At 41.2% G+C, this 23064-nt stretch overlaps 1 protein-coding gene across 1 annotated transcript in view; it reads left to right on the forward strand.

Annotated features, from left to right (window-relative positions):
- The first annotated feature begins 298 nt into the window (after window positions 1-298).
- Window positions 299-23064, forward strand: part of pdzrn4 (PDZ domain containing ring finger 4) — a 44983-nt gene continuing 22217 nt past the window's right edge. Inside the window, exon 1 of the mRNA XM_084711316.1 lies at window positions 299-545. Within this exon, the coding sequence (XP_084567442.1) occupies window positions 477-545 (69 nt within the window). The 5' untranslated portion in view covers window positions 299-476. The remainder of the gene's footprint in view (window positions 546-23064) is intronic.

Raw genomic sequence — 23064 nt, forward strand, 5'->3', positions numbered from 1 at the left:
TATTCATGAGCCAGAGTAGGAGCAGGCATGTGTAGGCAGCCTGCCACAGGAGGAGGTGTGTCTCCATGAGCCAAAAGTGTGTGTGCATACGAGTGTGTGCTCACACTGGGAAGAGGAGGTGGTGGAGAAGAGAGGAGAGAGTGTATGTAGGCATGCGAGTGAGAATCAAGGAGAGGAGTGACAGGCAAGGTGCTTTTACTCGTCTCACCACTGATACACTCCCTACAAACACACACACTGAAGGATCCACAACCTCTACTATAGCAGTGAGCTGATACACACATGTGTGTGAGTGTGTGAGTGTGCGCTCGGAGCAAGTAGAGGGGGATCTCTGAGGATACACGGATGAGAAAGAGGTGTGGGGGAGCCAAGGAAGAGGAGCCCGAGTGTGTTTCGCCCCAGGGGGAGCTCACACACGCCGCAAGACAGCACACACACTCCAGCGGGCACTCGGCACTGTTTCCCTGACAACTAGAATGGGCTGCAATTTGTGCACCTTGCAGAAACGGGAGGAACACTACAAACTGCTGTATGAGATTGCACAGGTAAGTGGGAATCATCTGCATATAAACTTAATGACGGCAGAGGCGGTGATGATAATGTCTGCAAAAATGAACTGAAAAAGAACTGATGAGAAAGAAAGGGCTAACAAGAAGTCGTTTTGAGGACGATGGCAGGCAGGTGGAGTGTGGAAAAACCAGGAGAAAAATGGGAGAGGGACATGAGAAAAATGTACAAAAAATGAGTTACTTCCAAGCAGCTAAGCAGGCAGAGAGCCAGTGTGTGTGTGTGTGTGTGTGTGTGTACATGTATGTGTGTCTCCATCAAAGTGAGTGGAGCTAGTAATTTCTCCTCAGCAGCAGGAGATGTGAGAACAAGTTCAGCTCTTTTTCCCGCGCTGGCTCCAGGGGAATTCATCACATCTCCTCTGCCTGCCTGCGACTGTCTAGAAGCAGTAGGCTACAGTTCAAAGAACAGCCAGCAAATGTGTTCTGCTGTTTTCTTCTCTGTTGTTTGTCAGAACCGGACTTGTTTTGTTTTTTTTCTTCCTTTTTCTTCTTCTGACCTGATATGATGTTTTCACATTGCGGCTGCTGTCACGTAAAACTCCTATTCAGCCCCCACATTTTTATGCCTTTTAATTCAAAGTATATATACATTGTGTGTTGACTGAGTTAATTGAACTTTTGATCATAACATTTCTACAAAAAATGGGCAGAGATGAAACATAAGAAATACTTTTTTGACTGACAAAAGCTACTATAGCTCTTGTTATTACATTGGCACCTTATTTTACATTGCACTAATTAGATGTAACAAGGTGTATCTTGTATTAAATTAGACAAAAACTAGAAATAAATATGTACCTTTTATAAGACCATTATTAGACTTCAATCTGGGATAATTAGGGACACATTACAACAAGACGGTACTATAAACTGAAGTGTATTATTTGCCACTATTAGACTCTTCCTAGACTTGATCAGGGGGTAATTAGGGACACAAATCCTATTATCTGCCTGCTGAATTACAGTTCAACTGATTTTCCTCTTGGCTTTTACTTAGTAGTTCATATATTGTTGTTAAATGGTAAAGTAGCAGACATGTGGTTTCACTTTAGTTTATAGTAGAGCTCTGTTGTAAATGTGTCTCTAATTATCCTCTAAGAAAGTCTAATAATGGTCTAATAAGGGGTCTAATACTGCTTAATTAATAACATTATTTCTTGTTATTGTCTAATTTGATACAAAGTACAGTTTGTTACGTGTTATTATTGTTCTGTGGAATAAAGTTTGACCATTTCTTCTGCAAATGATCATATTGTACTTACGAGCAGTTGAACATGGTGAATGTATAACTTGTCATCTCGCACTGGGCTTGGTTGGAATGTGTTGATTAGATAGGAAGTGTCAGCAAGTGTGAATCGACTGAAAAACACCTCCATAATGGCATTCTTTTAGAAAGTCATGTGTCTGTTGCCTCTGGTTCCTTCTTGAAAACCGTCAGTGGTGTTTTTAACCAGGTTTCATCTGGTTCATGTGAACTTTAAATTCAAGATAACCACGTGAAGTGAAGGTACGTGGCTTTTACGGCAGCGATATGGTGTATATGTGTGGAGCTGATTGTGGGGAAACACGTGCGCTGGGTTCTCTCTGTTGTCGAGTAGAGTACGGGCGAATACGAGGCCAGCAGCGGCAAGGATTCATTCATCATTTAGTATCTTACATGGTTACAGACAGCAGGGAAACTGGATGCAGCATAATGAGACTGAGCAGTTCTGTTGAATACTTAGTTTTGCACACTGTTATCATACATCCAAAGTGTGCAGTCATGTCATAAGTGTGTATATTCATAACGCTGATGAGGAATAAACTAAATCGTGTGCAACAGTAATGACAGTTTTCTTGTTGTTGATGTTGACAGTGACTGCCTGTTTTCTTATTCTGAGCTCTTTAGAAATACATTATCTCTACCCAGTCTTCCATCGCTGCTACACGCTGCTTTCATGAGCATTATTCACACTGCTGCGGTCTCAAGCTCATTACGCTCTCTGACTAAATGCCCTCATGCTTTAATGAGACGGTGGATGTCTGTGTTGTCTGCCTGGGTGGAGCGCAAGAAAATTAGCCATGTCAGTTAGAGGAAACCCTAGAAGGTCATGGCTCCTTTTTGTATTGTTGAGGTGAACTGAATAAACCGGGCAGAACAAAGGGAGAGGCTAAGAATAGCATGTTAACCTGCTGAGCAATTTACCATTATTTAGCTATTTAAACAGGTTGTTGTCGATGACTCAATTATAATGATATAGCCCACTGTCTTTGATGTGCATACAAATAACTTTATATTTTTAAATAGTATGCAGTTCATACACAGAAGTCCAATTTTGCATGCAGGTCATACACCCAGTTGCTGCATCCTGTTAACTTCTGTAGAGAGCAGATGTGTGATATGAAGCACAGGATTATTATGCAGAATACTGGTGTTTGTGTCCCTTAATATAAACTTGTTTTAATGTATGTCTGAAAGTTAACAGACTTAATGCATTTAACTTGCATCCTGAACATAACATAATATACTTATCAAAACCCAAATTATGATCTGTTCCTAAACCTAACTGAGGAGTTTTGTTGCCTAAATCTAACTAAACACCAGTGTGATGTTAAGCCAGCCTGTTCCTAAGTCATCAAAAAGTTTTAAGGTACATAAAGTTGCGTGCACATGTTAAAAAGGCCTTCAATAGGAGGCACCGCGGGGTGTGACAAAGCAGCGTCTCTTAGTTATGTGTTTAATTTTGTTAGCAGAACGATGAAGGTCATTTGACAATGAAACTGCCCTCCACAGAAGTTAACGGGTGAATTCTGGTGTATCACCTCCACGCAAAAACAGACTTATGCAATGTGTGCAATTTAAAAGCGTATTGTCGTTATTTGTATGCAGATTGAAGAGGCTGAGTTGAATGATAAATAATATTGTTTATCAGGATAGTTTCAACATTGTGGTTTCTTGCAAAAAGTAAGATGAGAAGACTGATACCACTCTCTCACATGTAAGCTGGATGTATTTACTAGTTTATAATACAGCAAAACATTCACATATGGCAAAGATCTAAAGCTAGAACAGCTAATAGCTCAGGGATCTTTCATTTGGCATAACATAACAGCAGTTGTATGACTGCATCATACAGCATGGTGTTTGCGAGGAGACTGGCTGGAACTAACATAAAAAATGACCCTCATGGTTTTCTCTTATTTCCGCACAACACCGTAGGTGTCCTGGCACTGTGGCGGACGTCCAAGAATATTGTGCATGTGTGTGCGTATGTGCGTGTCACCAGGCACACCTGTTACTGTTAAACGCTCTGCGGTGTGCATGTGACAGTCGGCGAACACCTATGGTTCTCATTACGAGTGCAAAAGAAGCGAGAAAGAGGAGAAAAAGAGAAAGAAAGAAAGAAAGAGAGCGAGAGCTCACCAGGCAGTAAGTGTGTCAGTGTGACTTTGTCTCAAAACTGGAGGCTGAGGGGATTCTGCAAATCCAGGGAGACTCCTCACCAATCCCTCTGTCTCTTTTCTCTTTTATCATACCAGACTCATTTCTCCTCCTTCCTTTTCCGTATTTTCTCCTTCTCTATAACCTTCATTAGTCTGTCTCCCCCTCTGTCTTCCTTCCTCTCAGCAATCTGTTTTCCCCCTCTCTCATTTTACTTTGGCACACACACATCACTACAGATTCTAAAAGTGTTTTTGTTCTGTTGCACTTCCAACGGTGCTGCACAATAGGACGCCACCTGCTCATTATACCAGTTGAAAACCAAAGCGATGAGATGCTGATACTGTACTATAGCTAAAGTGGGTGATATAACAGGTGCAGAGTGGCACTGGACTGCAGCTGTAACTGTAACTGTCTCATTTGTCCCTAAATAGGCTGCTCTGGTTGTGCTCCTCTTGTGTGTCTCTCGCTCCCTTGTGTCTTGGCCGGTAAATCCTGACCAGTGTGATTTCTTGTCTGGGCAATGAGACATTTGAGAGAAAGAGTTTGAAGTTGCTGCAGTTTGACTTTGTTTCTCTACTCATCAAAATGAGGAGAAACTCCATCAAACTGACAGGATGTTTCATCCAGCTTATGGACCATTTCCTGTCCAGACTTTTTAGAGCACTGCAATGACAAATTCTGAATGCCTTTTTAACCCTTTTAGACCATACCTGGGCATATTGTGCACCTATTTAATAATCTTTCATCAACTTTTAAAGGCACAGAGCTAATATTAATTTATCAGCTTGCTAGCTAGCAACAGCATGGTATGCATGGGAAGCTAGATACTCCCGAAATCTTTTATCTGGTCTTTAACTTTGATTAGATTTGATACACAAATTTACACCTCTGACCAGTAACAAACTGTTTTGACAGTGCTGAAATTGTCATTGGTGTGCAATAACGCAATGAAATGATAAACATGGTCAACAATCTCCCTTAAATGCATTAAAACTAAAGCCATTTTTAAAAAGCAGAAAGTATAGTACAGACATCTGGGTTGGGAGTAAAAGTAAAAAGTTGTCAGAAAATAATACATTAAAAGTCTTCTTACTTCCCACCTCTGGTAAAAACAGATTCATTTTGCTGGGCCTCATTCTGGTGTGACTGGGCCTTTGAGGTGATTTTTCATTTTAAATTTGTTAAATGTCCTTTCGTAGATGAAACGACGACTCTTCTACAAAACGGATTGCAGCTATATTGGAGTTATGATAATGATTTTCGCTCCCAAAATGGATGTATAGTGTTTGGAACAGACCTGTTCAGCACCTTTCATTTTGAAAAAGTAACGGAGCATTTCAGAGGCCAATTCCAGTTTTCAGCCTGCAGGCCTGCCTCGGTGTCTCCACACACACACCACGGTGGCTATCTCTGTTCACACAGCTGCGCTATTCTGACAGGACTGCTGGCTGCCCGACCCCAGCTGCCCAGCGGCCACCGAGAGATTTATGACTCTCGTCAGACCATTTACATTCAACGTTTCATTTGTGATTTTGTGTGTGTGTGTGTGTGCGTGCATCTCTGCACATTCGCACCGCGGGGCTCCATTCTGGCTGAAGCAATTGCCATTCCATGTATTTTGCTTGTGGCAGTGTTAAATTGTCCCACAGCCTCTGGCCTCCGGAGCCTCACAGGACATGTGTGCTTTGTCCTTTCAGTTGTACCAAATTCAGCAGTATTGTATCACACAACAATACTATACAGCCTAAACAGTATACAGTACACAACAACAGTTTTCTATGGAAGAATTCCTGCTTAATTGAAATTTAAACCAAACAGAAGCCCAGCTTAGTGAGTGTTGAGTGTGGTTTAGCCAGATCTCTCTTAATAAGTTCATTAGTTGGATGTTGGTTCTATATTGTGATCTTTAAAGTTATAATCCTATCAACCTCTTACTCAAAGTAGCTATTTGAGTTATAGTTGCCTAGTCTGTTTTTTTACTGGCTGAGTTTTTACCTACAAATTTTAAACCCATGGACGTGGGATTCATATGAAATAATGCATGCACATACTGGACTTGATGAGGGAGACAACAGCTAATGTATGCAACCATTTTATGTGATAGATTAGATATTTAATTATGAGTTCTGCATTATCGTTTCAGGCGACATAGTTAACTGTCTTCTTAAGTCTGCTGGAACAATTACAGATAATCAAGTTACTCTTCTTCTGCTGTATTACTGAAAGTTTGCTGGTTAATGTAAAGTGCTTCATTTGCATCTTCTACTGTCCCAGCAGAGCTGATCGCTGATTCTTCTGTGGAAAATAGTCTACTTTTTAGAGATGCTGCATCAAGCTGCACAGAGCAGACTGTCATTTCATAAAATTTCATATCATATACATATAATTTTTCCTGTTTCCTGTACATATGTGGGTGTGTGACCCAGGCCAGTCCTTGGTGTGGGCCCGTCCTCCGGAGACAGATGCTGTGCCACATGTCCAGCCTGTTAGACAGCATGAAGGGGGCTAGACAGACACCCCTTCATCCCGTCACCACCTATGGTGTCCAGAGAGTGCCACACAGAGCAGGGGAAGCTGTGGTTAGACCCACACAGCCGTCACCTCCATATGGCCGCCTCAGACCCAGGCCGTGACTTCCTCCAGATAGGGATGTGAAATATGTCCCTGCTATCAGTTACACCAGCCTGAGAGGCTACGGAGGTTTTTCCTCAACCAGTGGAGAAATGTGCAAAGCAGAAAATGAACCAGTGATTAATAGAATCTTCAGCTCCCAGATCTCACCTCAGAGTGATGTGTTTGGGTCATAAAATGTTCTGCAGATTACCAGTGAGGGATGAAGGGAGGTGGTACCACCTGATTCATCAGCTGTCCACTTATCAGAGAGGCACAAGACTGGTCCTGAACTCATTTGCTTTCTCTTCTCTCCATCTGTCTCCGTTTCTCTGATGGGATTTTGAGCTCTTTCAGAAAGTATTGAATGAAGTGACCTTTCCATTTTTTCATGCATTTTTCGGCCCAACAAGTTGTCTTCCTATCTGTCCAGGTCAGTGAGTTTGACCTTTTCACCTGTGAGCGTAATTCCTCTTGACAAGTCTCCCTCGGCCATACACACACACACACACACACACACACACACACACACACACACACACACACACACACACACACACACACACACACACTTGGCAGTTTTGTATTGCATGTCAGAAAACAGAATGATTTCTCTTGCAATTGAACTGCTTCTTAAATAAATCTTAAATAAATTCTTTTAGGATAGGATAACCTGTCCCAACACACTTTCACACTTTCAAAACTTGGAGGTGCTAAATAATAAACTTAAGTAATGGTTTTTCTCCCCAAAAATGTTAATCTAGCATTATGGAAATGAACTCCTTGCTGCTGAGCATGGATCATCTGGTGTCTTCCATCATGGTTATAGTTGCTCGTTGGAGCACAGCATGGTGATAATACCACATGATTTAGGGGTGCATATGGCCTCGTCACCGGCGCTGTGGGTAGCGCGTCTTCTGGTCGCCGGCCAAAAACTGGGAACAGGAAAAAGGTGATTATTCAGCGTCAGGTTAATTCCAGGTTAATACAGGAAACAGCACCCTGGTGTTATTGTGCTGTGATAGATGGATCGATGAAATTTGGACCAATTAGAAGAGTATTACAGTGGTGCTGTACACTCTTTCCTTTTTGAGCTCACAGGAGAAGTGGCATGTCTCTAGGACTATTGTTGTTTTTATGACCAAGGTAAAAAAGTAACACACACACACAGACACACACACACACACACAACAGGACTTTTTTTTCCTAGTGTTCACTGTATGGTAGGTATGATAGTTTGACTTATATGAAAGTAAAGAAACAGGTAGCATTGATGTTACCTTCAAGCCCACATGCTAACACAGTTAGCTCTGTAATGGCTGTTAAAGGTGCAGATAGTTTATTAACTGACATAATTTGTGTTTGTGTAGTAGGTGTCCAAGTGAGTTTTATTTGTTGTAGATAAATATGGGTAACAGGTATCACAGTTTGAGAGATCTAGCATGAACTGCCACTGTGACTCATAACAAGAAGCGCTGCTACCGTCCCAGGTCTCCCCTACCTTTTCCACTGTAAATTAATTCCTTATTGTGTGTATTTAAAGGCGTTGATGGAAGGCTTGTCTTCTAAACAATGATGTCCACGCCTCGCTGTGTCTCTCTTTGTGTATTTGGCAGTATATAATCATAAACACACACCACTTTCTGGCTGAGTGTCTGTACGTGTGTGTGTGTGTGTGTGTGTGTGTTTCTGTTGGGGGGGTCACAATGTCAGGGGAAGACTGGTCCGGCGTGGACAGGGGAACAGCAACAGTCGCCGTTTCGCTTCAGCAGCCAGCGATCTCCCCCTGCGTTGGCTCTGATAAGCCCAGGATGAAAGCCCGTTCTGTGGGCAGAGTGACACTCCTCACCCCACCTCCTGTCTCCTCTCCAGACAAGGCAAAGGATGCACGCATGATGCATGTGCACACAACCAACACTGCAATGTTAAGGGGTAGATATGCCTATTTGCACATACTGTGTACATTGATGTAGCACACAGAGGGAAAATCACACAGGGTCCAGCCATTCATCAGCTTTTACGGCGTGTTTTCTCTTTTTACGACTGTGTAAAAATGTCATTCAAGCTCTTAGCACCCAACAAGAGGCCTTATCGGTTGTTATCAGCCTCTCGCTGATTACCATACTCACCAATCGGCCAAGTGGCCTGGCCAAGATGATAGGAGGTAGTGAGAGGGAATGGGGAAAAATGCAAAGGTAGAGGAGGGGGGGGGAAAAGGTGAGGTAGAAATAAAATAAGGGAAGATAGTACAGTACACTGTTAGAAATAAAGGTTCCAAAAGGGTTCTTCCTGATGGCCTGAGGTTCTACACAGAGCTATTTGCTTCCAAAGAACCCTTTTCTACTCTTCAAGGATAGTTGAAATCCTTGAGGACCTCTTTTTACATGGGTTTGTCTTTGTATCATCATATAAAAAGGTACCCCCTGGTTGGGTCATATATATATATATATATATATATATATATATATATATATATATATATATATATATATATATATATATATATATAATATACGGATGTTCTTCGTAGAAGCCCCTGATTGTGTTCTAGATAAAACCCTTGGAATATGAAAAGGGTCTTGGTAGAACCATGGCTGAGTTCACGATGGAACCCTCAGAATCTAAAATTGTTCTTGGTAGAACCCCATGGGTGAATTCTAGATGAAACACTTGGAATATAAAAGGGTTCTTGGTAGAACCCCCTTGGTGTGCGTTATTGTTGGCAGCCCTAGAAGTTGGAAAAGTCTCTAGATAGAACCTCCAGAGAGGGTTCAGGGTGGAACCATTACACCAAAGAAGGATTCTCTGTAGAACCTCTTATCGGGGGTTCTGGGTTAAACTTTTCACAGATGGTTCCAGGTATAATCCTTTATGTTGGGTTCTAGGTAGAGCCCAACATAAAGGATTCCAAATGGATCATTTCTAAATAGTTGTAGCTGAAGCTGAAGAACCCTTCATGGTTCTATGATAGATGGCACCTTTATTGCTGAGAGTGTAGCAGCAAAGCATGAGGGGAGAGAACCAGAGCGAGTAAAGACAAGACGTGTGCCATCAATAAATCCTTTAAGTCCTCCCATTCTTCTGATTTTTTTCCCTTCTTAACCTCCCTTTCCAAAACAGAAAGTCTCTCCCACCTCCTCCTCCTGTCACTTATCAGTCGCCAGACACGGTTTCAAGTCCGTTCCATTCCACTGCCCCTGTCTGTCTTTCTGCCTGTTTGTCACTGTCTGTCTATCCGGCTCATTAATACACTTTGGCATGACCCCGCCCTCTGAGGTGATTTTCTCTGCATGTCACAGAAACCCTGCAAAGAAAAATATAGTGATGGGAGGAAGACACAGTGACAGGCTATCTGTCTGTCATTCATGTGTTGGAGAGGGACACTAATTTTGCCTCATCTCAGTGTGTATGCTGTCAGCCAGTGACTGTTATATGGTTTGAAGCCACCCTTGTGCCAGAATAACCCAATAATACACCTTATGGCCACACGCTGCAGGCTATGTTTTGTCAGGTTAGACAGATGTTACGACAAACCATCTGGAGCTGTTATGGATATGTTGCAGGCATTTGCTGTGACATGCCGCAACAAAAATGCACACACACACACAAAATACACACAAAAAATGTAGCAGTTGTAGGGGGGAAAATGCTGAAAACACAACTTCTGAGACATAGAAACCCCCTAACGTGCTTCATATTAGCATACAATTTCTTTCAGTCAGATCTTTGGACGAGATTTTTGGCAGCGGAGGTGCAATTCTCATCTGAGACCAAATGTCAGTTATACTATAAAAAGAAAACCTCCACTTTTTTCTTCTCTGCTCCTTTTTCTTTTGCCAAGATTTTTTCCATCATAATCATTTGAGGGGGGACAGGGGTATTTGTTATAACGATACTAAACAAAAATATAAATGCACTTATGTTTTTGGTGAGCAGACTTGCAGTTTCTGACACTATAATATAAAATTTCTATGCACAGAAAAGGTTTATTTCTTTCAAATTTTGCTGAAGTCCATGTTAGTGAGCACTCCTTTGCCAAGAAGATTATTGCACAGGACATTTGAACTGGTCACTCTAAAATGTACAGTTTTAGATTGAAAAAGATATTTATGAGGGTGAACTATGGCTATTTCACATGGGGCTACAGATACCTTGGAGGGCAAAGTCACGACATGCCCTACTCTGCCTTTGATTGGCTTACCCTGATATTCTTACCCTAACCCTAATCATCACCCCTCATTCCTAAAGCTAACCAATCCACCCAACAAAGGAAATGAATACTAGCCAATCAGAGGCAGAATGGGGAGGGTTATGTCTTTGCCCTCCCAGGGAAAAACTTGGCATAGCCCTCCAGTGCTTAATATATGTCCTGTTGTCAAAGCTAAATAATTTTGCATACACTTTGTGTCTTGATAAGGCTGTTTGATAAATGCTTAGAAATGCAAATGCACTGCTGTACTGCCACTGCCAAGTGCGTTTTGAACCCACAGGGTGGATCCTCGGTCCAGGTGGTCTAAAGGGAGATTGGGTTACAGCAGGGTGCTGGTGTTGGATTCCCACTTAACCAACTTGGGTTCAGGAGTCATTAGGCCCACTCAGAGCCTGGCATCGAGTCCAGTTACAGATAGAATGACACTAAACCATCTGCACAGTTGGGGGGGGGGTGATTACATTTAGAGCGGGGTGTAACCATAAGCCTTGTGTTGATATGGGAAAATGCCCTGAGGATGGTGAGTGGCCAAAGAGCAGTGGATGGGTCTTTGTTGTTGTTAGTTTGAGGGAATGCATTAGATTGTCTCTTCTGTATTGCAGTTTCATTAAATCTCATTTTTGTTGTCTTGGTTTGGAAAATGTGTGAATTATGCAGCCAGTGCAAACTCAGAAAACACAGTCTTGTTGTGAACAACAAACAAAATGGCAAATTAGAAGACTGTTTACTTGTCATACTTCTCTGTTGGTTGAGATATTTTATAAAACTTGGTCAAGGGATATCATCTGCTCATGTATTGCAAATAACAGTCTCAGAGTGGGTAGGGTGTTTTCCCTAGAGTGCAGACATGTCTGGAAAAATTTGATTTTATGTCTAGAATTGTTCAAGCAGAAATCCTCCAGAGATATGTATTTTAACCAAAAAGAAACCTTGAAGAACAATCCAACACTTCATGACCCATGGTTTCCTGCTCTGATAGCCCTTTGGGCAGGATGACACTGCTTGTCTGCTTTTAAAGAAATGTTATTAATCATATTAGCGTAATAGATCATCACTGCCTAGTTTGACAGTTTTATCTGAGTTTCGTGAGCTTGGTGTGTAGCGTTGGACAGACTCGTTTACATATTGTGATAATGCAAATTTGCATGTGGCAACTGGTCAGTCAACTCACTGCATCGTATCCATCATACACTGCAGTGCAGGATCTCCAGCCCTCAATAGAAAATGAATAGGATCCATCGACTTGACATCTGTCAATCGATCCAGCGTGTCTGCATCATAAGGGGTTTTGCTGGACTCATGCAGTGTCTGTAAACAGAGGTCATTTTAGGCATTTACTTACAAGCAATTCTGTTGTTTTTATCCCAGGAGTTACTCCCATAGTGGATGGTTCTGCATGTTTATGTATCAAGGAGGAATGTAAGGTTTTAGAGGTCAGGGTGGTGGATGGACATGTTGCATGTCTGACTTTTATGTATGGAGACTGGAGTTTGCATGCTATCACACACTGCCAACTATGTTAACTCTAACCGTGACCCTTTCCCAAACCCTCACCATTCCATATTTGTAGAAAGCAAGAATTTATAAAATGTTGGCATTGAATGCAGTCCAAGACTTGCAGAGCTGTCCAGTATTGACATTCTTGTCTGGCTATGTGTTGAATGTTTCTCTTTCAAAAGGAACAGATGGGAGCCTGAAGAAGTTAAAAATCAGTCCTGTCTTCCTCAGTGCATGCAGTCTTAGTCAGTCATCATAATTACAACATGCTTCATGGCCTTGTTACACAGAGACTCACACAAATTAGGCCTGTGACCCATTTTGAGAAACTGGTTTGATTTAAAGAGTCAATCTGTGATACAGTCTGAAAATTACCCAAACGCAGTCACTAATCATCATGCGACTGATAATACATCTGTGGTGGATGTGATTAGCCATTCACTCCGTCATATTGTAGACTTACAGTGGGAGTCTTGATTGAGGCGGGTTGAATGAGGGGTAAATTGCGCTACCCTGCGTCTCTCACTTAACCAACCAACCATGTTTTTGGATGAAGGTATTTTTCATCGCAGGAAGAGCTCTTCTTGCGCGCTCACAGTTAGTGGAGTGTGAAGTCGTTTTTCTTCTCCACCAAAGGGCGGACTGAGGAAGCTTCGTGTTATGAATAATGCTAATGGGTTAGGTGCTTCTAGTGAGCATAAACATGCATCACTTTAAAATGGAAAAGGCAAAGGTTTGGTGGGAGGAGGGAAAAGATGGTAAGTTAACACTCCGGGCTTCTTAAAAAAAAAAAGACTTAATTTTATGCAAAAAGCAGCGCATAAATCTTTTATTTTCCTGCTCCTCAGTAAAATGTTTTCACTTTCCAGGCTTTAGCATGTTTTGGTAATTATGCCTCTGCATCCAGAGCTGGCTCTTTTTGCCTTCAACCAAATCTATGCTCATAAAAATAACAAGGATTCATGGCAAGGCTGCATTACAGGAGGCCTTCTTTTCTGAATTTCCCAGTTTTCAATATAAGATGATCATTATCCCACTGATTTATGAAACTACTGGAGACTTACTCATTCCTAAAGATTATGGTTTCAGTATACAATATTCCTTCCTCTAGAGTCCTGTTTTAATTCATAGATAAAAAAAAAAAGTATTATGAAGTTGGTGATGTTTTTATGAGTATATAAAATGTTTCAAGCTATGAGAGGCTATTCTAATTTCCTACTGATTTATTCTTCACTGTTTTTTGCACATTGTGTCACTTCCATGACGCTCTTAAACTCCTGCTAGTGTGTCTGTATGGTTCAGCCACAGCACCGCAGTTTTTTAGACCCAGAACAATAAAAACAAGGTCAGCAGAAATTGAATGGGACCTTGAAAGATCCATTGTCACATCGAAAAATCAGCATTAACTGCTGTGCTAAATCAAACAAAAATGAATCCTTTCTTTTGTTTCCCAACTGATTTTTTGGCAAATTTGGTATTTTATGTGCCAATATACAAACACAAAATCAAATAAATGGAAATGAATAAATAAATAAATAAATATGTTGAATAACATTATGACTAGTGCTGGTTAACCTTGAGAAATACACAACATAAATCATACATCATAGATTGTTCAATGCCTACTGCTTTCCACCGGCCTTGTTTTATTTATTTATTTTCAGAAAATATGCCTTTTAAACACAAAACAGCTTGCATTATTCTATATGTTTCTCATAGTGAACAAAGACCATGAAGAGAACAATAACCAAGTCTATGTCCTTGTACTTTCTCAAACCTGTCTGTGGCACTAAACTCCACATCCAGTGTTTTCTAAAGAGAAGAAATGGGTCACAAATATAACATTTAATTTTTTTAAAATGCCTGATCATTTCCTGAAGGGATGTTCAGATGTTCTGTCTTTTGCATGTGCACATTATTATAAATGAAGACGCATGACAAGCACACTCAAAACAGAGGGGGGGGGGGGGGAACTCAACTTTTTTCAAATGCAGTACACATACCGCAGGCCAAGTCACAAGAATTTACCAATCAGTTCTGCAGGACTTGCGTCACCTTCTCTGCCCAAGGATGTCACAACATCCAGTTGAAAGGTCAGCTAAACTGAACATGGAAGAGCGGCTAATTATACTCATTCAGGGATACAATGACTTAATACACGGTATCAAGTCAGAACCTTGATGGTACGTTGTTGTTACGTTACTAGTCATAATGGTTAACGGTTGTGCCAGCTAGTTTACCATTATGATCACAAGTGTATAGCAGGGTATCTTAAGATGGCTAGGCGCTGCAGTTTTTATGAAACATCACTCAAACAGGAGAAAGTGCTGAATTTGTTGGGGACCATATTATATTCAGCAGCAGACTGATAAGCATCTGGTCCACTGGCTTCTATTCAGCAGAATTATGCTTGTTGGATGAACTCACAATAAAATTCAGTGGCCAGGTCCTTGGCAATGAAAGAATTAGTCACTTAGTGGCTCACTGATGTGTTTTAACACGTTTTTTGGAGGTGTACGTCGCATAGCAATAAGCTAGGTCAGGTCTACTGCACAAGTAGCATCAATTCATTGTTGGTTTTCGTCTTTTAATGGGATTTGTTGACAATGTAGAAATATAGAATATCACCAGTCAGTCAGACATGCTTGGATGGAGAATGTGTTGTTCAGATTTCCCATATAGAAGAGGAACACATAACCTCTTTGTGAACTCAGCCGTCTGGATGAATTATGAGGGTCTAATCGGTGACCCCCGAGAGCCTAATTCAAACTCATTGCTAGTATGTGTCAAGGGGCTGGAGGAAGGGCCACTGCATTGTTCAGCCCAGCTCACTAGCTGTTGTTTTAATGGCAGATGAGAGATTAATGGCGATCTAATGACTGTGGGGAGGACACAGTGCAACAATAGAGTCCTGCTACAGCGCAGGCCAAGTACATTAGTCAGTCAAGACAAGTATCTGCATGGATGCACACACACATATACAGGCATACATGCGTAAAATGTACACACAAACACATTTGGTGAATCCCCAGACACACAAACACATTCATATGTACGGATGCACCCAGAGAGAAAATGAAAGCGACGTCTATTGATTTGTCAGTAAAAGAAGTTTTTTGCAGTCATCTGCCATCAGTGCGCCCCGTCTCATCACGAGCAAAACAAACGGAGCTAATTCTCAACCCACCAACCCCCCAATGTGACAAAAGAAGGCTAATTTATGCATTGGCGACATGGCGTGCGAGGAATAGGAGTGTGGCAGTGGGGCTGGATGCTCACTCGTGGTGGATTGCGGTAATTGTGATTTGGTTGCTAGGATGTTGAGGGTAATGAATGTCTTGTTGATGCAGTTTGTCATAACCCGTGCCATCGGTGGCTGCTTGAGGACACAGAGCCTATTAGTTAAACACAGACACACTGGCCCTGCCATGATGAATGAGCCCACCACACAGAGGGCATTAGTCATCTCATGAAAGAAAATGAAGAAAACTGCCAGGCTACAGTCGATGCTGAATAAGATTGTGGATTAAACTAGGCAGTGTGAAGCAAACCTCTTCACTTTTGCCATTGTGTTTTTGGTTGTTTTGTCTGAAAGCAAGCTGTGGTGCAAATTAGACACAAAAATGTTTTAAGTGGAGATCATATGCTTTCAGTTACCTCAGTGATAATACAGTAAGAGCTTGGGTTGCACTATATTTTACAGAACACTAAATATACAGAGCAAGCCATAATTTGTATTAGACAAAAAAATAGAAACAATATATTCTTTAGTAGGCAGCATTAGACCCTTTATTAGCCCCTTATTTGACTTTCCTATAGAGTAGATTACAGTACAGTTCTGTTGCAACATGTCTGTTATTAAAGTGTATTTACCACTGTTAGACCCTTACTATTATATGAAATCACATATCTCCTTCTTCCCCATTTAAAAGCAATATGTGAACCAGATCTACCAGGTAAAGGTTAAAATAATGGAGGTAGGGGAATATTGTAGCAATGGGAGACTGCATTGTCGGCAGATTATGTGATTTGATCAAAGAAGCAGGCATCAGTCTTGGCCAAAGGGGCGTCTCAAGTACCAGATATGTAATTTCGCTTTAATTTGCAGAACAGTTCTGTGTCCCTAATTAAACTGTATTAAAGTCTATTAAAAGGTGTAATACTGTCTGATAAAGAACATATTATTTGTCTAATTAAATGCAAAGTACAGCTTGTTATGTCTTATTAGTGTACTGTAAAATAAAATGCAACTGGAGGTTGTTTTTCTTCTCACACGGTGCTGAGGTTGTCTTATGAATAAATGAAAATACCCATATTGTGATTCCAAAAAGCAGAATACAAGACAAATCATGTTTCATTCCAAGGTTTTACCAGTGGGAAGTAGCTGTATTCATGAAACCTAATTGAAAGGAAGCCCGCCTTGAATATGGAAGTGGTACAAAGAGCAGGAAATGAGATGGTTCTTAATGCGTTCACTGACAGATGATAACCTTTGATTTCCCCCCACTTACATCAGAAATGGCTGCTTGGAATGACAGTCACAAGTCAACAGTCTCTGATGTCTGCGTGCGTGTCTCTCTACCGCTGGTGTTGTTAGGCGGGGTGGGGAAAGACAGACATGTGAAGAGCGACAGAGGAGAAAACCCTTGAGACACACACCAAAAACACATAGGTAGAAATAGAAAGCGGTGTGCTGTCTGCTTTTAGAGTGCTTTGGCAAAATACAGGCTTTTTACCCACTGAATCTAAATGAAATGGGCTGACTTACAGTGACAATGACAGACAAAAAGGGAGAGAAACACTTTGACAGTAAGACAAAGAAAAAACACCCCACATAAAGAAGAATGAGAGACATAAAAGTAGCTTACTAATATAATTAGATCAACATGCTGCCATAAAATATCAGCAGCAAACATATTTTTGTTGCATATTTTAAGAAATGGTGTCCAACTTAATTCACCTTGTGCACCATTAAACATGTAGGAAGGAGAAAATAGTAGCAATTGTAGTGTTAAAGCCAGGACTATCTGAAAGGGGTAAATGGGCCTTTTAGTCCTCCAGAAATGTTTCCAACAATGTTCAAACACAGAGAAATCAGTGTTTTATTGCTGATTTAAAAATCGGAATACGTTGGATATGTCAGAGAGTGAGGAAGGAAGTTGGCGCATGTGACAAAACATAACTTGACTTAAACTTCAATATTACCTCGTCTGTAAACATGATTTCTGCCTGAGTCATGTCAGATAGATTTTCATCAGCTATGGTGGTAGTTTAAAACTCCCATGATCCCACGCTACTTTACAACATCTTCAAACTACGTCCATGTATTGATGACTTACAGCTCTCAGGCAACATAATACTAAAACTGTTAGCGTCTAGGAACCACTGAGGCTAACAATTTAGCAAGCATAGTGAGCTGGTACCATAATGCAGGAAATGCAAAGACATAATGAAAATAATAGTTGGGAATAACAAAGAAAAACCCTGTATAACTAAAATTACAATATAAGAACTTACCATCCACTGAAAAATCAAATTCCATGGCCTCAGACATTTCTGAAAACATCAGCAAACATGGCACAACTCCTAAACTCATTTGAAGGCAGCATAAAATATGAATGACTTAACATAACAAAGGGATTTCAACCATTGTTTACTATCTCCTACCTTTGCATGTTTACAAGGTCAGAACAGCAAACTGTTCATTTTGTATTTTGGCCAAATCACACTAGAAAACGTTAGAAGCCAGCCAGCAGCATCGGGTCTACATTTTTTAGTGCGATGACACAAAATGACACTGTGTGAAGATTGTCTTAAGTGATTCTGGGAAACGTATGAAATCTTTTGTTCTATCCCTCCATAGAGAGGTAAGAGTATGATCAGCTGTAGAGCAGCAAAGTCGATTTTGTTCAAGGACACTTCAGCAGTGCGGATGCTTCATGATGATGCTTGGATGCAGGATAACCAGTTGAAGGACAGGACACCGGCCTGTTACTTTTAGCAGATTTTATTGAACAGGGACATGTGGGAAGCTGCTCTCCGCTGTTGCTGCAAAACCATTTGAAGCACGCCACTGTGTTGCTAAAAGTTCATACATTTTTAACTTTTAACGCTCCCTCTGAAGCAAGGATCTAAAAGCTAAAACAAGCAAACGCTATGAAGAGCTTTTCCAAGAGAAAACCCAGGCTAATCTACTGCAGACAGATACCGTGTGATGCAGGAGGGATTGACCTGAGCGGGCTACTTAACATCCGTCTTGACAGCAGCTATTTAATCCACGTTTCATGTTGTCATGCCGTTCCCCTCCATGTGGAACTAATTGGTTGTTTTTGCCTGTTGTGCAGGAGCCCGTGTCTGTGAAAAACTGTGAAGGACACTCATTACAACTTGTACACACAATCGCAGGCGTGGACATAGATGCAATCATGGGTGCAGACGAGCAAATAAACACACTCGTAGAAATTAGGGTTTTAAGGGAATATAAAAGGGTTATCAGACAAAATCCCTAGGTGGGTTCTAGGTAATCCCTATGGAATACAAAACAGTTCTGTCAGACTCCTTTGGTGGGTTCTAGATAAAACCCTTGCTGTTTTATCTAAAAGGGTTCTCTGTAGAAACTCTTGGGAAAAAAAGGCTCTTGGATGAGTTCTAGATGAAACCTTTAAGCGTGTTCTACAAAAAAGTTTCTGGATAGAACCTCTTGGTGGATTCTAGGTAAAAACCCTTGGAATATAAAAAGGCTTTCAGTAAAGCCCCTGGGTGTGTTCTTTTTAGCAGGTGAAAAGGTTCTGGATAGAACCCCAAGGGAGGTTTCTAGGTGGAACTATTACACCATGGAAGGGTTCTCTTTAGAACCTCTCATGGAGGGTTTTATAGATGGGTCTTGGTAGAACTGGTAGAAAGTGAAAGTTGAAGGACCCTTTATGGTTCCAGTTATCTTTACTTCTAAGAGTGCAGAGCTGAACCCTAGTCAATGAATAAGGGTCCTAATACAAGCACTGAGCGAAATCTCCTTGAACCCGTTGCCATAGTTTATCACACACACACACAAACACACACACACACACACACACGCACCAAGCTGCCAGCACCACTACCAACACAAACACACGTCTCTCGCACCCTCTTTTGCACTCTCTCTCCATCTGATTTGCATTTTGGTTAACACTCTAATTGCCTCTCATTAAATACCTTGTCAGTTTGATTAATTGGTGCGATACAGAAATGTAAAACAGCAGAGCATTACAATGCATAATGAACAGTCGCTGATTGGAAAAGACGAACAGGCCTGGCTAAAATGCAACACAGAGGTGAAATCTCACTAATTCCTCATGCACTTTTAAAGTTGAGTCAGGGTTTTTTATTCCTTAAGTGAATCTTTTACAATCTGTGGAAAATGGAACATTTGGGAGAATTACCTGAGGTCAAGATTTTGCATTTTTGTCTCTCCTCCATTCCAATTTCGAGTAATAGGGAGAAGATAAATGCTAAGGTTGCCATGAAATAGTCAGAGATTCAGCCATAAATGAAGACTATGAGATGACTGTGGCTGGTCTGGTCCACTGCAAAAGTGCTGAATGACTGGGATGCTGCTAGCGTAGGACTCACATGCTCAGCAAATCTTCCCTGGCTAAATATGGTCTAAAATGAATCAGATCACAGTCTAACAGCAGTCATTTACCCCAGAGAGTCATCATACTCAGCTTGAAATTGGCTATAATTGTAGTGAATTATATATTTTCCTCTCTAAGCCACATCTTACACAAAGCTATGGGATTCTCTGTCTCCTTTGAAATGGCAGGTGCTGTAATTGTACAGTCAGTGAGTCAGAGTTGTTTTTCACTTTCTAGCTCACTTAGAATTTTAAAGTCGCCTGGACGAGCAACTCACTGTAGCTAACTGCATAGCAAACTACTTGCAGGGCAACTTGCTAACTGAATTAGCTTCCTTAAGTGACAGTATGGCACAATGTTTTGGAAAGACACTGTTTGAAATAAGATTCATTTCAACCTGCTTTGCTTTGCTAGCTCGTCCTTGGTGCTTGTCGTACATGCATCAATGGCATCATGGTATTTTCATCCCGCAAGAGGCAAGGGTCAATGCGATTCAGTTGACCGAGCACAGCCCACCAGTTGCACCGCCTGCCACTCAAATTTATGAAACCATCATCTTCTTTGCCTCCGCTGCACTGGGTGATATTGCATGTCAGAGACTTTTATTATTGAAATGAGACATTTATGACAGCCCTCGCCACATGAGGGTGGCCTCCTGAATCATCTCAATGCAGCTAAAGGAGAGAGAGAGAAATGAGATATGGCAGATTATTGGAGCACGCCACCTGCGCTTCGTCACTCATCACAATATGCCAATTTCCATGAACGTAAAAAACAATCTTACTTGTATTCAGCTGAAGTTCACAAAAAAAAAATCATGATCTGGGGGATTCATGGATGAAAGCTTTCTGGTGGTGCTGAGTGCCGAGTCTCCTCAGGGGCAGACGAGGTCGGACTTGAATAGGCAGGGGGGTCTCTCCTCCCTCGGCAGCATATTGTTTCGCGGTCCATTGTAAGCGTATTCAGTCTGAGATATTGCCATTATTCAGTCAAACACGGTTAATGCAAACAATCACATTGTCAAGCTGTTTGAAGTCTGTCGGGAGCTGATGTAATGTTTAAATTGTGTGTGTGTGTGTGTGTGTGTGTGTGTGGGGCTCACAATGACACCATATCTGTCAGATTTAGCTGTGAGCTTGAGTGGTTTCCATCTCGCTCTTATCTCTGCGCGGCAAACACACCCATTCACACCCACGCACACAAACACACACACGCAAACAAACTCTTATCTCTTGGCTTTCCTTATCGCTCCTGTTTGTATTCAAAAGTGGAAACAACATTTAGCCATCTTAGCGGCCAACTGATTACACCCACTGACACATTTAAAGGTTGACATGGGGCCTCCCTTGAGCATATTGAAAGCCTCGGGCCTGGCACTGATTGGCTTTCGCTGTGCTACTTTCAACCCCCTGTCTCAACACATGTAACAGCCATTTCCACACCATGGTCCACTAGTAACCCCTCACAGCCAATGATGTGTGTAATTGGTGCATCACAGGCAGCAAAATGTTACATTAAAAGCTGGTAGCCGAGATTTGCCATTTTCTCTCTGCGTGACCTTAAAAGTCTATGTAGAGTGATGTCAGGAAGTGAAATATCAAAAGAGTGTTTAAACAATCCACTGGACTTTTCACAGTGCGAGAGGAGAGAGGAAAGAAGGCGGCTGTCCACCATTACTCTGCTCTACAAAGCCAAAATGCACCTATTTTGTCAAAACTGAGCCCAGAATCTGAGGGAATATAAAAATGCCAAACAACAGAGAAAATAGCATGTAGAAAAATTAGCAGCAGCTACAAAACAAAGTAAAAAACACATTTATTGCACTCTGGCTCCAAAGATAGCTGTGGAGTTAAAGGGGGACCGCTGCTCCGATGGCCCATTATTCTGAAATCCATTAAAAGAAAAACCCATTGCTCCATAAATATATGCTCTCTACAGTTGTTAGTACAGTTGGCTGCTGGCCCTGTCCATGGTGCTGAATCACTGAGTAGGCTGTCTTTCTGGCCTTACACTAAACAACATTTCAAGGGACTGCTGCAGACAAATTTTCAGTGTTTCGGAGTCATTAGATGGGTTAAGGTTAGGGTTAACAACTGAAGAGAGAGTATGTATTTTCAGAGCTAAGGGCCTTTGGAACAATGGGCATTTTTTCAGGTAGAGATGCACCAGTTTTGCATTGTTGACTACAGCTGGCTTATCAGCAAATAATATGACATTCACTGATGGTAGTGGTCAGTATTTTGCACTCACATTTGTGGTTGGGCTCAAACAGCAGTAGCACACCCAGCTGATGTTTTGCAGAAGAAGCCTCTGGCTGGAGACAACTCTGGTATGACCAGCAATGGACGAGACATTTTATCTGAAGATTTCATTGTTTCCTTGGCAGAGATGGGGGAATGAATAGCAACAAAAACATCAGTGTATCAGCTCAAAATTTCAGAATTGCTGCATCCCCATTTTCAAGATAACAGGCTGTTAGACAAATGGGCTTTTGGTTTAATTGGAAACTTTTCGACATATTAGGGTTTTGGAATAAGGGGCTGTCAGAACCGTGGTATGGCATCCATTAAAGCTAGCTCACCTGAGTAAATTAATCTACTTTTTCCTGTAAATCATTTTTGATGACCTAGCCTGTACTTCAGTTTGTTATACCACATAAATTATGCAGTATCAAAATCCAAAATATGATGAAGATAAAAAAGTAGCACCAGCTAACTTTTGCTAAAAAAAAAAGTACCTTTGACATGATACCAACATCCCATATTTATTTTCTTTGTTGGTTTTTGTCTAATAGCACGCTTAAGGTCTTAAGACCAGCAACATTATTTTACATGTAATATTTCTTTAACATCAATAAAATAAAATGAAGGTATCTGGGTATCTAACCCTCTTTCCCAACTGTACCGTCAGTGCTGTCTGTCACTTTAGGCCAGAACAAATAAATAGAAAGGACATAAAACATACAATTGGTATCTCAAAGAATAATAGCAAGCATACAAAGCGTGATGATAACAAGCAAATGACATTTTCAGTAAAGGCTGTGGATCGATGAAAACACACTGTGCTCACTGAACACAAAAAGTAGAAACACACACACACACAAGCTACAGTAGCCTATATACTGTCCTCTCAAACTGTAGC

The sequence above is a fragment of the Lutjanus erythropterus genome, chromosome 22 (assembly GCF_056507025.1).
Source record: "Lutjanus erythropterus isolate fLutEry1 chromosome 22, fLutEry1.hap2, whole genome shotgun sequence".
Lineage (NCBI taxonomy): Eukaryota > Metazoa > Chordata > Actinopteri > Lutjaniformes > Lutjanidae > Lutjanus > Lutjanus erythropterus.